At 53.3% G+C, this 15,567-nt stretch overlaps 1 protein-coding gene across 1 annotated transcript in view; it reads right to left on the bottom strand.

The window, feature by feature from the left end:
• Positions 1-15,567, bottom strand: part of COL22A1 (collagen type XXII alpha 1 chain) — a 240,256-nt gene that overhangs the window by 156,596 nt on the left and 68,093 nt on the right. Inside the window, exons 8-12 of the mRNA XM_032873482.1 lie at positions 14,275-14,355; positions 13,047-13,163; positions 10,918-10,962; positions 8,680-8,742; positions 5,833-5,871 (exon numbers count right to left, since the gene is read on the bottom strand). Coding sequence (XP_032729373.1) covers positions 5,833-5,871; positions 8,680-8,742; positions 10,918-10,962; positions 13,047-13,163; positions 14,275-14,355 — 345 coding nt within the window. The remainder of the gene's footprint in view (positions 1-5,832; positions 5,872-8,679; positions 8,743-10,917; positions 10,963-13,046; positions 13,164-14,274; positions 14,356-15,567) is intronic.

The following is a 15,567-nucleotide window of genomic DNA, read 5'->3' as shown; positions in this document are numbered from 1 at the left end:
GCTGGAGAGGCTGCGGGCGTGATCATTCAGCAATATCACAAGGATCCATTTAAATAGGCCTGCCTTCTGAACATCACCTCACCGGGCTCCAACTGGCTCATGGCACCTCAGCAAGATGGCGGCAGGAATGTCAAGGCTCCCTTTCCACAGCTGTGGGCGCAGGGGAAAGAACATCTGTCTCTGGGCTTCGAAGCAAAAGTACTGAATTTGTTTGGTTTGAGTCAACTTGGATAACATGCTTGAACTGGTCACTGTGCTCACAGAAGCCATGCCCGGATGCCTGGCACCTGATTCTTGCTAATGTTTGCCCAACTCACTATTTAGCAGGTGGCCACAAAGTTCTCTCCTGGACACCCTCACTGAACCTGAGGGGAGCTCATCGTCCGCCTGAGGGGAGTTCATGGTTTGTTCTAGCACCTTCCATGCACAGTTGAGGAAACTGAGTCACCAACAACTATGGAGAACCCTCCTTATCCACCAGGGTTATGCTGCAGGAGTGGAGCCGCGCCAGGAGCCCAAAGCCCAACCCTCAGCTACTGCCATGTTCTGCCTTCTGGACCCACCGGCTGTCCTGTCACCCTGTGCTCAGCAGGCTCCTGTGCTGGGAGACAGGGCACTTTCCTCCAAAATCACACCGCTTTGGGACTTCCCGCATAAACATCTGTGAAGATCCTATGCTTAAATCCTTAAAATGATTTTCATTATATTAAGATTAAGACATAGTCTTCGGTCAAATGTTCACAGATGTTGTAAAACTGGGAAGAGTAATTAACAAGACCTATGAAACACCCCAAATCCCGCTACCCCAGAATGTGGTTTGCCCTGTGCATGCACCTTTGATGCATGAGCACACAGGGCTTCCTATATGCTGTATCTCATTTGCATTACGTTGCACGCCTAGCTCCCTGTCGCAAGGTGTTCCAAATTTTCACTCGTGCCCATCTGGTTGCTGTAATGCGATGTTCCATTAGGTTGTTCCCATTTTTCCTTGCTGCTGCAGTTGTCAAGTGTTCTTATAAAAAACAGAATCAGCTCGTGGTAATTTTGTTTCTGCTTCTATTTCTCCCTTCATATGAATTATGCTCATGATACTTTCCTAGACACTTTTTGTTGTTGTTTCATTTCTCAGCACCTCCTGCAGTAGAACACTGAGTATCCTAGGAAACCCTCAGTGGGCTCTGCTGATGGGACCATCCTCCACTCCTCCATCCCCTGAGGCCCAGGCGGGGTCCTCAGTGTGCCTAGCAGCGTGGGGGATGGAGACCACAACCTGGCTCGTTTAGGGACCAGTAAGAAGGACCACACTCTGGATGGCATGACTGCATTCGAGCACACCTCCTCCCCAGAACTTGTGAATGAGCCTCTGGATGGGGGCCCAGCCTGGGTTTTAAAGCTCTGTGAACCCACCACCCACTCTCACATACTGAGTACTTGAATGTTATCTATTACAGAAACATATGTCCCTCTTGCATGGATTTTAGCAATATCTTCTAGCAGAAAAAGGATAAGAAATGCAAGGGACAGATTTTTACACACGCTTATCAAGTGTCAGGGATGAAGCCAGGTGCTTTGTGATCAACCTCTTATAATCCACGTTCAACCCTCGGCATCCATGTTCCCATATGAGAAGCTGAGGCCCTCAGAGAGACACCAGCCACTGCAGAGCTGCGATCCAAACTGTGTCTGCCCAGCTCCTCCAATCAGCTTCTGAATTTGAGCACAAAACCGAGGCGTCCTCTTCCCTCCTTTCCTTCCTCCCAGATGCTAAATCTGCGAGGAAAGAGGACAACCCCGGCTGACAGAAAGCTGCGCAGAGGTGCAGGCTCACAGACACCAGAGGGCGCTGTGGGCCCAGGAACGGGACCAAACCCCTAGGCTCCAGGCTTCCTTCCTGGAGGCATTTGTCCCCAGAACAGAAGGACCTTCGGGATGCACCAAGAGGAAGCTCACCGGAAACTCACATTTTGGACTTGTTTCTGTTGTTTCTAAATCTTTTTCTGCCTGTGGGGTTCATGATCCAGCTAATGCTACGGCCTTCATCTTCATAGCATCCTCACCGGTGCAGTGCGCACCCAAAGGAACCCCCATGCCAGCATCTCAGTATGCTGGTTAGTCTTCTCTGCAGGGGAGAACCAAGGGCAGAGGCACAGAGGTCGTGACCCCTTCCTGCTCCCTCTGACTCCACTGGAAATGGTCCCTACCCGCCCTGGGCCATGGGTATACACCCTCATCGCCGCCACCAAGCCAGCTGCAAAGGAAATGAAAAGTATGGGTGTAACAGAAACAGAGCGTCACCAGCGAGCATGCTCCCTGTGCCGGGCCCTGAGTCAAACCCTTCATGCACCTTCTCTCCTTTAAACCCCCTCCGACCTTATGGGGTAGAACCATCATCTTTCCCCTTCCCCCTTTTACAGAAAAGGAAACTGAGGCTCAGAGTCGCCCAAGGACAGACATGAGGTTAACACAAGGTGGAGCCAGATTCCGAAGCTGGGTCTGCCCTATGGCCATCGGTGACCTCTCCTGGGTCAAGCTGGCCCTCAGCCTTGGATGGCAGAGGGCCGAGACCCACTCATCCATCCACTCATGTGGCAACCTCGTACGTAATGCCAGCTGCCTCCCAGATGCTTGGGAGGTCCATCCTCCCTTCCTCTACTTTTATGGCCCCAGTGCCTGTGCTGTGGGCAGCATCCCCTAAAAAGCTGCCCCCCCTTACCTTAGCCTGATTTCATATTTATTTAAACACCGGGGGAGATTGGCCCAAGGACCCCACAGTGACTATGGGAGCCAGAGAGGAGGTTAGCTTCCAAGACAAGGGGCAGAAGCAGCCCAGAAACATGGCGGCAGCACACAATGGTCTTGGGCATCTGATGGGGGAGCTGAGGAGAGTCAGGAGGCCAAGAGCTCCAGTCACTGTTTAGCTGTGTGACCTGGGGCCAGTCACTGAACTTCTCTGAGGGCCAGTTTCCTCAGCTGCTGGGGAAGGGGGGCTTCAATCAGCCCCGCAGCCTCCCTTCCTTGAGTAATAACCAGAGTTTGTGCTTCCCATCATCCGACTAGCTTGTGACCTTGGGCTGGTCACTTGACCTCCAAGCTTTGTTCTCCCCATCTGCGAAATCGGCATAAGTCACTGCCCCTATAAAGTGCTGGCTTCATCATGAGACATAAAGTTCAGGGCACGTCAGCCCTCATGGAGGGCAACACACATCATCACAGTGGTTCATTACACACCAGAAACACAAGACACACAATGACAATCAGAGAAATACAATTCCTAGGCCCACCGGGCTCTAGTCCGTCTGATCCCCTCACAACGCAACTGCTCTGGAGAGAATATTCAAGTGGAGAAGCCAGTTTTTTGGGCCCTGAACAAGTGCATTAGTCACCCGTGGCCTTCTCTGCCCTCTGGACTTTATCATTCCCCTTGACCACCCCCCACCCAGCCTCACCTCCTCCTTGAGGGTTGGGGGGAGCAGGAGACTCCAAGTTATGAAGAGAGCTCCAAGGGCTTAGGCTGGGGTGAGCTGCTCACCAAGTCTCAGAGCTGCCGCCTGCAAGGGCCTTTATGCATCATCTCGTCCCACCCCCTCGTTTTCACAGATGAGGAGGCAGAGGCCCAGAGAGGGAGGTGACTCACCCCGCATCACACAGCTAATATGCGGCAGAATCTAGACTCAGACTTTGCTAAAAATATTCAGATGCAAGAGAATGTCAACCAAGGACAGAGCCAGAAGTGCGAGAGTCTGCTCAGCTGTCCCTCTGTCCTGCTGGCCCCGAGGACGTGATGGGGCCTCCCCGGCTGCCACCGTGACCCAGCAGGTCCCGACTGTGGGCCTGCAGGCAGGGATGTGGGCCCTAGGGAGAGGCCGGCAGCCACCAGGGGAATACGGCTGCCCATTCTGAGCCACACCAGAACCGACAAGGCTGAGATACACCTGCTGCTCCTGTCTCTTCCTGCCAGACACCCACGCAGGACAGCTCAGCCATCAGAGGACATGCTGGTCCAGGAGACACACAGCAGTTCAGCCAGCAAGCATCACCCAGACCCAGCACCCTGACTTCAAGGACAGCCCCAGTCCTGACAGGAACATCTGGGGGTCCTGCTAAAACCTGTGCTCCAGGCCCATGGGGATCTAGCAAGCCAGCAACACTAGATAAAGGTAGTTGCTAAACTTGAGCACCTACCCTCTAGGTGTCATGCTTTTAAGCCACATGGGAACCATGGATGGTGGCCACCACCAGCCCCGACCGAGGGGTCAGCAGACGCAGCTTGGAAAACTGATGACAATGTCACACTGTGCCGTGTGTGCCTCCCGCAGCCTCTCAGACTGCTGTGTATCCTCGTGTAGGAATTAATCTGTGTGTGTGTGCATGTGTGTGCACATCTGGGCTTCCAGTAGGGATAAAAGAGAAGTTTACCATGGAATCAGTGAAGATACAGAGAAGTAGGGAAGAAAATACATACCCTCAACACGGACATCTGGCCTAACAAAGGGGCTCCACCTCCAGAATCAATCTCTTTCTGTCTCTCGCTTGTGTACACACACACACACACACACACGCATGTGCACACACACACACAACTGGGTTCATACTATATAGATATTTTCCATGTGCTTTAAAAATTAACCATTATTTTCATTTCCTAGGTTATTAATTATTCATCTAAATGTGGTTTTTGCCTCCCTGAGAGCCACTGTATCATTTAGTTGCACGAGAACGCACTTGGGCCCCCTGCCCGCCCCACAGCATGTGGCTGCTTCCAGTCTGACTTCTGGATGACACGGAGTGAAAACCGGGGTAGTTACATCTGTACAGCCTTGCTTTAGCTCCGTGGATCAAATCTCTGGAGTGAAAGTACACTGTGAGAGGGGACCTGCAGGGAGAGAATGGGCTGGCCATTGGAAAGCCGTTTCCATGGTAATGGAACAGAGTAGCACCAGCTCATACAGCCGGCCCCACATGAGGGGTGGAGAAGCCACCAGGGTCCACCAGCACTGCATTCTGACGAGGTCCTAGTGCAGATGCCCAAGAGTCCTGGGGCTGTCTCTCCCCAGACACGCAAAGTACATTTTTAATTGTTAGTGGGAATGGAAAACAGCATTTTAGTGACCCCTTCGTTTTTACTTCTCCTCACAGACTAACCACTTAAGAAAGCTTTCCTCCTCGGAAGGAAGCCCCTGTCCTAGGATCTAGGCTTGTTCTCCTTCTGATGAAGGTAAAAGAAGGTACAATATTCGTATTTGGGGAGAACACGTATAAGCAGGCCTGCCTCTTGTTTCCACGGCTCCGTCCGCATCCTCCTGCTCCTGATCATCTCCCCTCTGAACTTCAGCAAATCTCCCGGCGAGTCCTCAAATGCCTCTGGTCTCTCCCCCTCACACCCGTCTGGCACAGCACACTGATATGTTCCCACCACATCTGACCACACACAGAACCTTCAGTGTCTTCCCAAATTGCACATGAGGCTGAGCACGTTCTGGTCTCTAACATCCTGCGTGCCAGTCCTTAGAGCCTTCTGCAGCCCTGGGTCCCGGTCCCATGAGCCCCAGCGAGTACCCTCTGCTCCAAGCACTGCCAAGTGTCCAAACAAGCATCCCCTCCGGTTGTGCTCGCTCCTGCTCACCCCTGCCGGGCCGCGGTGCCCACTGCACCTGCTTCAACCACCCCAGTCAAGAGAGCACCCTCCCTGAGGCTCCTCGCTCCACCTGGGAAACCTCTTCTCTCCACTTGGATTCTCCCAGGAAGCACCACTCCCCAGCTCGGCCCCACCCCCACCCTGCTCCCTAGCCAGCGGCACAGCCCCCAGAGAAGTGATAAAAGGGAAATACTTACCTTTTCACCCTTCTCTCCTTGGACAAAAGGCCCTCTTCCCTAGAAAATGAAAGGAGGAGGCACAGGTTTAGGACAGAACATCTCCATGCACGACGTCACACGGCAGCAGTACCCTGGGGTCTGAAAGGGTCACATGCTTTCTCATCAGCTCCTCCAAGGAGCTTCCAAAAGAGATGATAACTCTTCTTTACTGAGTGTTCATTCTCATGCCTATTACCCCATTTAATTTTTCCGACAATTCAATATTATGGAACTTGTATTTTTTCCCTTATGAGCTTTACTAAAATATCATCCACCTACGGTATCATTCACTACTTAAGTATACAATGTAATACTTTGTACGATGTAATACAATGTAATCCTATACAATATAATAGTTCTGAGTGTATTTCCAGAGTTGTGCAACAAGCCCTAGTCGGCTTTGGGATGTTTTCATCAGCTGAGCAAGAACTCTGCACTTAATCGTGGTCACTCCCCATGCCCCCCACCTCCTGCCCTAGGCAGACACTAATCTATTTTGTCTCCATATATTTGCCTCCTCTAGACATTTCATATACACGGAATCGTATGCTGTGTGGGCTGTTAGAGCTGTCTTCACACCCAGTGATTCCCCAGAAAAGCGTCTTCAAGGTTCATCCACATTGTGACCTGTATCAGTAGTAGTCCATCCCCACAGAATCACATGCCACCACATGAATATAACACACATCCTGTTTATCTGTTCACCATGCCATGAGCACTTAGGTTTTTCCACTTTCTGGTTATTATGAATAACGCTGCTCTGAACACTTGCATCCGGGGTTTGCATGAGATTACGTCTTCGTTTCTTTTGGATACGTATCTAAGAAGTGGATTGCCGAGTCACCTGATAATTCCATTTAGCCTTTTAAGGACAGCCAGACAGTTACCCAAAGCAGCAGTGCCCTTCTGTACCAGCGACGTCTGAACGTCCCAGTTTCTGCACCGTCCTGGCTGCTCTTTCCATCATGAGAGCGAGGGCTCGGGCCTCTCGTCATTACTGACTTACCTATTTCTCTCTTCAATTCTGTCCCTTCTGCTTCACGTATTTTGGACGCTTGCGAGGTACACAGGTGTTTATAACACTTCCTGATTTCTGAAAGACTGACACTGATCGTAAGACAAACTCTTTGTTTCCGCTGACGTTGGGTTTTACAGTCTACTTTGTCGGATAACAGCCGAGTCACTCCCAATTTTTTGGCTTTCTATTTTCAGGATATGCATTTCCCATCCTTTTTCTTTCGACCTGTTTGCATCTTTGAATCTGAAGTGTGTCTCCTGGAGACAGGATAAAGTCGGGTCTTGTTTTTCTGTCTGGCCTGAACGTACAGCATGATTACCGATAGAGCTGGTGTCCTGGATGCCATCGAACTTTCCATTTCTGCCTCCCGTCTTGCTGTTCCTCATCCCTCCTTCATGGCATTTATTTATTTATTTATTTATTTATTTATTTGCACTAAGTATTTTCTAGTGCTACATTTTAATCTCTTAATGGCACTTCTACAGTATACTTTTGAACTACTTCAGTAGAGGTCACTCTCAGGTTTCCCACACACACCTCAGCTCCTCGGAATTATACTACCTCCGGGGAGATTTACAAACACACCCTCCTGGCCTGGTTCTGGTCCCTTTTCCTCTGTGCTCGCGCCGGTACTACACCTGCTTGTTAAATGCCTCCTCGAACACGGTCATGATAATGCCTTTGAGCCTGTCATCCTGCTTCACTGACGCTTTCATCCCCCACGACTGTCAGTGGCCGAAAGATCTTACTGGCCTTTCTTGGTCCATGTTGACTTGTTTTTCCCTCCTGCTGCTTTCAAGTTTCTTTGTCTTTTGGCGCTTGGGCTGCAATCTTTCTGAGAATGGCTCTCTCTGCGTGAGAGTTCACCGAGCTTCCTGAAGGCGTAGATTACTGCTTTTTACCAAATCTGGGATTTTTGCTTTCACCATTATTTCTTTGAATATGCTTTCTGACCCTTTCCTCTCTCCTCCTGGGGTCCCCATTAGGTGCATTCTGGTGCATTCTGGTGCACTCCAAGGCTCTGTTCATTTTCCTGCCTTACTCCTTCTCTCTAGTGTTCGGATTACAGAATCAGTATTGGTCTGCTGGTAACGGGGCTGTTGCTCTCAGCAGGCTGCTTCCTACCTACTGCTGAGCCTCCCCTCAATCCCTTTTTTTCTTTCAGTTATAATTTTAAGCTCTAGAATTTTCATTTGGGTCTTTTTATTTAGAAATTTCTATCTCTTTACTGATATTCTGTATTTGCTGACATGCTGTCATAATACCACCCCCCCTTAAGAATGATTTCCCTTCATCCTTTGACTCTCACTGTGACGGCTACGTTGCACGTTTTGTTTGCTTCTCCAGTCCCTGTGCCCATCACAGGGGACCCTGTTCCCTGCTGATTTCCCTGGCGTCACAAGGATATCCTGGAGAACCACAAGGGTTCAGTCTCAATGTGGGCAGATAGGAGCCAGCCAGAAAGGGGAGGAGAGGAGGGAATAAGGTGTGGAAAGACAGTGTAATTCTTCCTGGTGAGGCAACGAGCATGGGCAGTGGCCAGTGAGAAGTGGCCAGTTTGGAGATTCCGAGCTGCCAATCGGGATGCCCAGAATCCAGGGGTGGGTGTTGGGGAGTGCAGGACAGGGCTAGAGCTGCAGCTGGGGCCACCTCTGGCGGGCCTCCCGTGCCCATGGGGAGGAGCCTAGACTCCATTCTGAGGTTGGGGTGTGGCTCAGTGTCTGGCTCCTGCTAGGTGTTCCATGCATTCTAGCTGACACACACGCTTGGGGGAAGTCAGGGATCCCCCACACCGGCCCCATACTCACCATGTCACCTTTTTCTCCCTTGGGTCCAGGAGCTCCAACCAGCCCAGTGGCTCCCATGTCTCCCTGCAGGGTGCAAACCAGAGGGCAGCACTGGGTCAGGTCCCCTGATGACTTCCCTGCTCAGGCTGCCCACTGCCCACTTGGCCCTCGATGCCCTAGCAGCTGATTTTGTCCCTGTCGACCTCGGAATGAGGCCGCGCTTCCCACCCCTGGAGGAGGAAGGATCTGAATCATTTCCCCAACCTCTTAATCCCACAACTTAGTACATCCTGAGAAAGTGAGTGTGTTTGTCCCCGGCCCAGATGGGGAGCGAGACGCCCCAGGGTTCAAACCCCCGCTCTGCTGCTCATTGTGAGAGCGCCATGACTCTCTAGGCCTTGGGCTCTTCCTCTGTGAAATGGGCCTGCTCTCACGAGCACACAGAAGACTGAAAGCACTAAAGTGCTTTGAAAGCTGCCAGAGGTCAGCCAGAGTCCCCTGATGATGTCATTTGTATGCCCTGGGCCCTCCCAACTGTCCACGAAGCCAGGGAGGAAAGGCAGAGGAGAAAATAGTGTTTGCAAGGGAAGAAAATTCACCAAAGGCCAAGTGTGGGACTGGAGAAGCCTCCTACTATGCCATGAGCCAGTCCAAGACAGGCTTGGGTGCCCACCCTGGGAGCCACGATTTTGTCTGTTTTTCTCTTCCCCGGTACGCAACTTCATCTGGGTCTACTCCTACCTATACACCCTCAGAACAAACAGCTTGTTGGCTTTGGGTGTCCCCTCCCCTTGGCCTGTCTTATGTTTCCCCTGCCTTCTTTAGCCCAAGCAGCTCCCATGCACCCTGCTGGACCCCTGGGCCCCTCCACCCTGACTGTGCCCACAAGGGATCCCAGTCTTCTGTGTCACTCTTCTCTTGCCACCTGCATGCAAGCCCTGGGAACAGGGCTTTCTCTTTCACTAGAATGTCCCTGTTCCAGAATGGGTCCTGGAACCTGAAGTCACCAGACCATGACTGTTGACCCGACCTGAGCTATATCTGGGTAAATGGGGCCACTGGGAGCCACAGCTGTTTCCCTGGAGCCTTAACCTCAGACTGGGACAATCTGACCTGTGGGCATAAAGGGCGAGGACTGCAAGTCATCTCTGAGAAAGCCAGGCTGGTCTCCAGGTGGCTAAGTCTGAGTCCCTCCCTAGCATTCCCTCCCCTGCCTTGTCCTCCCTGCGAAGTTTGCCCCAACCCTGGACCTGTCCAGCCACAACACGGTATGGTCCTTCCTTAACCAACCACTGCCTCCGACAAACATTCTTACACTTCCACAAACCCCTGGGCACCTTTGCTCTTTCTTCCCTCTCACAGCAGAGAAGCTGAGGTTACAGCCCAGGGGTGCTCGGTGAGGCACAAAGCCCCGTGCTCCTTCTTGCAAGGACCACTTGGCACCTTGGACTGCCCTGAGCTGCTCTCTTTTGGCACCAGGGGAGAGGAGCCCATCAGGGGTGTGTGTGTGTGTGTGTGTGTGTGTGTGTGTGTGTGTGCCAGACTCCCCGACCCAGCCCAGTAGGTGAGCAGGGAGAAGGGAGAGGGAGAGAGAGAGAGAGAGGATTTCCGGGTGTCTCCACCACCACGCTCAGCCCCTCTTGCAACCACCAGACCAGGTAACAGCTTCTGGATCCTGCCAACCTCTTCCACCCACCTGCGTGTTCCCAGGTGATTCGCATCTCCCTGGGTCTCAGCTTTCTGAGACCAAAGTAAGGATGGGAGAGGACAGCCCTGTCCAGCTCTGTAAATGCTAATAACCGAGGGAGGGAGGAGAGAGAGAGGCAGCTGCATGATGGAGGACGGGGGCCCCTTGAGGAGGCACCTGGCTTTGAGCAACGAGGGAGTTCAGAAAATTTGTGCAAAAAATAATTTCATGCAACTTAAAGAAACATTACATGCAGTCTACACAGAGAGACTCTTACAAGCCCAAGCCCCAAAGTTTCTGGAATACAGAGGCCTAAAGGGATTGACACAGGATTAGCTGACCACGGAGAGCTTAGCCCGTTGGAGCAAAGGGGATGGAAGCCAGGACTTCCTCACCCAACCCCGTCTAGCTCAGGTTTTCAAACTCAGAAACACAGGTTCCGGACCTCATGCCACTTGCTCAAAACGAACACCACAGGATGGTCATCTAACATGAGCCTTCGTCTCCACATGGAGAGCACAGCAAGGGCTAACCTGGGCCCCAAAGCGCCCCTGAGCCACGCCTGTACTGACCTTTGGGCCGGGGAGTCCCAAGGGGCCATGAGAGCCCTTTTCGCCCTAAAAGAAGAACAACAAAAGAAACAAGAAATAAGACTCTATTTAATTCTCCCCCACCTCTGCCTTCAGTGGTTGGTTATCCCCCCACAGGCTGAGGATTTGCAAGGCGACTGATGGTCTTGAAGAATGAGCCCTTGTCCTGCCCGCGAGAGAGGGTGTGTGGCTTTGTCCCTCCCTCCCAGCTGCCCGCCACCATCCTCGCATCCTCATTCACGCCCTGGCCCCCGTATCCATCAGTTCAACCACTGTTTAACAATGTCAGGCGACACACCATCAGTGGCTGAAAATATGCCTGTGTTTTCTGGAGCTCGCCTTATGGAAGTAAAAATAGGTAGACATCTTTAGTCCCATGTGATCACTGTTACGGGGAGAGGAATGGGTCATGGGGTCTTGGGAACGGCAGGTGTATGGCTGCATGGGGAATGAGGGATGGAGGGAGGAGGGCTGGAGAGAGGGAGGAGGGAAATCACACAGACAACAAGGTGCTCAGGAAAGCCTTCCCTGGGGACATCCTGAGAGAAGAGTAGGCAGGAGCGGATAAAGGAGGGGTTCAGGCCGATGCTGCCTACATAAATGCCCAAAGACAGCCAGCAGCTCTTGGTGTCCTAGAAATTGGGGGAGCAACGTGGATAGAGATGGTGCTAGAAAGACAACTGGAGACCCTCCAGGACCACAACGGGTGGGGTGTTGGGGGCGGGGGTGGGAGGGGAGTGCCAGGGGGTGTTTGAGTGGGAAGATGGGTGGGAGCAGTAGGTAGAGACCTCCTTGAGCCCAGAGTTCCCTATCAGGGGTCCTTTCCCCCATGCCAGAGGCCACCAGAGTCTTGGCTGGACATACCCGGGGCACAGCCTGGCTGATAGAAAAGCCTGGACGGGGCAGGACTGCTTCTGACCTCCTCCCCCAGCACAGTCTGCCTGCACAGCAGCCAGTCCCCCAAACCTCCTAACATATTAGCCTTCTCCTTTGGGGTTCTTAATAGAAACGCAGGGGCAGGGGAGGGCCAGAGGTCCAGCCCTGGGTGCTCACCCTGGCTCCCTGCCTGACATCTCCCATTCTAACCTGTGGGTGCCAAGCCAAAGTGTCTCCCCTTTATTCCCTGCCCGGAAAGAGACCGTTCATGGCAAAGCTGGGCCGGGTCCTTTCGGCAGGCTGGGCCAGCATTTGACAGCTTCACCTGAGTGAGAATTTCTGGGTGCTCCCTGTCTCCCCAGGTCTGGCTCTTCTGACAGAGAGGAAGGAGGGAAGTTGAAGGAGAACAAGGAGGGGAGGGAGGGGAAGGAGGGAGCCTGCCTGCCAGGACATGGGCTTTGGAAGTGTGTCCATCCCAGTGAACTCCACTGGGATTTCACATTTCTTCCTGTCTGCCCAGCCCACTGCGGAGTCACTGAGCACCTCCTGAATGCTGGTCCTGAGCAGGGAGGGCAGATACAGCAGGCTGCAGGGCAAGGCTGCGGGCTCCGGGGGCCAGCAGAACCTCCGAACCCCACCAGGGTTCCTCCCCAGCACAGCTCTGCTTTTTAGCATCCTTGTATGTTTGGTTAAATTGTTCTGCTCAAACAGTAGAAGACTTCTTTTTTTTTTTTTTTTTCCTTTATCAAAAAAGCCACCGGTCTACAGGAAAACAGAATCAATGAAGGCCTCGGGCACTGCACAAGACATTAAATGCAGCTGGTGGATGGTGCCAGTGGTATTCGTAGAAACACTGGTCTGTGCATTAGACACTAGGTACACACAACTCCACTTCATGTCACCTACTCGGAGTCCTGCTCATAAACCAGATCTGTTCTGAGGACTCGCACCTGAGTGGAGAGGTAAGGAAAACCTTGGGGATACATTCACTCCAGGAAGACATTAGTGGGTTGAGGGTTCCCCTCCTCAGAGCTGGAACATCAAGAAACAAGAGGTCCAAGGAATGAGACAGGTTCCCTGACCTGTGAGTCCCCCAGGGCCTGGGGCCATCCTGCCCTGGCCATCCTGGTACATGATGGGAAATTCCCTCCTCCACGGATGCACCTACTGACCACTCTGCCCTGCTCTGCTTGGGCGTTCTGGGCTGGCGGCTGAGGGTCGGCTACAGAGGGTACCTTTTCGCCAGCTGGGCAGGAGCAGTTGATGGTCTTCAAAAACCCAATTTGTTCACTGCCGGAGGTGGGAGGCTGTGGGGGCGGGAGTGAAGGCTCCGTCAGCACAGTCACCCGGCACTGGAATGAAATCGCAGTGAGTCAGAAGGGCAGAACCTAGTTTTCTACCCAGCACCGCTCCCCAGCCAGCAAGGGGACCGGGAACCCAAGAAACCAGAGCTTGAGCGGAGGGGAGGTCGGGTCATGCCCAGGGGCAGGTCCTGGGCTCCTAGGACGTGGAGTCACAGGGGCCTGGGCCAACACCTGCTCTCAGCCACATGGCCGGCCTCTCAGCAGCTGCAGGAACCATGAATCCTTCTGAGCCTCACTGTTACGATCCACAGAATGGGGACAAGAGTGTGTCCATCGTGATGTAGTGAGGAGGATTCGATGGGACCGCTCACTGCCTCACATTTGGTAACGATGTATTTCCCTATCACCACTTCCCTGTCTTCATTCCCTCTGTTCTCCAGGCCCTCCTCTGACCTCCTCTCCTTCCCTCAGTCCACTGTCAGGCCCTCTGACTCCACACCCCCAGCACGAGGGGCTTCTACCACTGTGTCTTGGGCACAGGGCCCCTGAGCACCATATGTGGACATCATCTCTCCAGCCTGGGAAGACAGCTCTGTCACTAAGGCCGTCTTCCAAGCAGCCCTAGGACTGGGGTTTGTTAAAGAAGTTGGGGAGGGAGAGCCTTGCAAGGGGGCGAGCGCAGAGAGGTCCCAGGGAGAGGCTGACCCACACGGGGTCAGGGGAAAAGCTCTCGTTTTTCTCATACTTTCCAGTCCTGCCTGCAAGCCTCTTCCTCCCCTCTCAACCAGCCCGGTGCACCGGGGCCTCCCCTCCACTGAACATGGTCTGCATGGTCTGTCCCTCCCAGGGCCATGCTTCCAGCTCGGCCTCCCCTCCCTAGAGCTGGGCCCCCCTGCTTGGCCTGCAGTCTGGCGGTGTCGACTAAGGTCGGGAACACGGCAACCCCCTAGGGAGACATGCATGACCTCCAACCCACACCCTGGGGGCCCAGGAAATGAAGCCCTAGCCCTAGATGGTCACTGGGCTCCCCTAAGACCGCATCCTGAGGGTGGGCACCCCCTGACCCCTGAATGCCCATTCCTAGGCCCTGGAGAGCTCCATCACTCTGGAGGCCAAGGACCCGTTCCCTGCCCACCTCCACATGCAGGAGTTTGCTCACCGGGCCCAAGGGGATATCGCAGCAAGTCTCCAGTTCTGCGTGTCGGGAGTCACAGTAAATCACGATCCGCTGCAGGTCAAACTGGAAGGGACATGAGGACAGAGTGAGTCTGGGGGACTCGGCAGCCCAAAGCCCCCATGCCTCCAGCAGGCCTGCACAGGAATCGGGCCCCACTTTCTCCTCGGGGTCCCTCACGAGGCTGAGCTTCAGGGGAGCCTACGTGTCACCTGCTTACACATCCCCTTCTAGTAGGGACAGACCAAGAGCAAGGAGGTTGGATCCTACAGGTGGGCCGGCAAGGACGGAGCTGGAGCTAGAGTCTCCCTGGATCCACCGGGCACCGCCCCCCATGGGGCACTGCCACTGTATTTACTTGGACCCCCTTCCTGGGTGCTCTCATGTCAGGCCCCAAAAGCCTCCAAAAAGGACCCCACTTTCAACCCTCTAGACTTCTCCACATGGTTGCTTATGTCAACTTTGTAATGTAAAAATGTGTCTCTATTACCTGCTTGAATGCCACAGGCCCTTAGTGTAACTTACAAGGGCTTTGGTGTCCGACACTCACACGTGTATGCATACACACACGCATACACACCTTTCCACACACAATGCACACTCATGCATAGGCACACACATACCTACACACAGACCCACACGATACACACATGCATGTACACCACATCTGTGCACAAACCCTCACGATACACTCACACACATGCACGTGTTTGCACATCTGCACACACAATCCATACAGTATACACATTCACACACGTGCACACATCTGCACGCACACACAACACACAACACACACGCGCACACACGCACGTGCACATGCACACACGCACACGGTTTGCCGATAAAGCACACGTCTCCTCTAGCACAGCCGAGCTCTCCAGGACCTGCCTCTGCCTGCCTTCCCAGCCGTGCTTCTCTTCACTCTTCTACAGCTTCGGACCTCGCAGAGTCCCACTGCCACGCCTACACATGTGTGTTTCTCCTCCAGGAAAGTCCCCAAAAAACCAGCAAGCTCTGAGTCACTCCCCAAAACTGTCCTGGCTGCTCTCATGTCCCAACCCCATAACCACCACGTGAGTGCCGGCCCCGCCACTGGTCACTCTACACGCGACCCTGCATGTCGGTGGCGTGCAGACCACAAAGCATCCTTGTTTCTTAGTTTACTTTTAAAATCTGCTTCCCTACTAGCACGTGAACTCTGCAGGCAGGGGTCCCTTGCCTCTTGTCTTCCATAGGAGCCCCAACACCACGGGAGCCCCAACACCATTTCTGGCACAC

Source organism: Lontra canadensis, unplaced genomic scaffold (genome assembly GCF_010015895.1).
Source record: "Lontra canadensis isolate GAN:19392208 unplaced genomic scaffold, GSC_riverotter_1.0 scaffold49, whole genome shotgun sequence".
In the NCBI taxonomy this organism is placed as follows: domain Eukaryota; kingdom Metazoa; phylum Chordata; class Mammalia; order Carnivora; family Mustelidae; genus Lontra; species Lontra canadensis.
The sequence above is the reverse complement of the archived record's forward strand: the minus strand, read 5'-3'. Positions and strand labels throughout refer to the sequence as shown.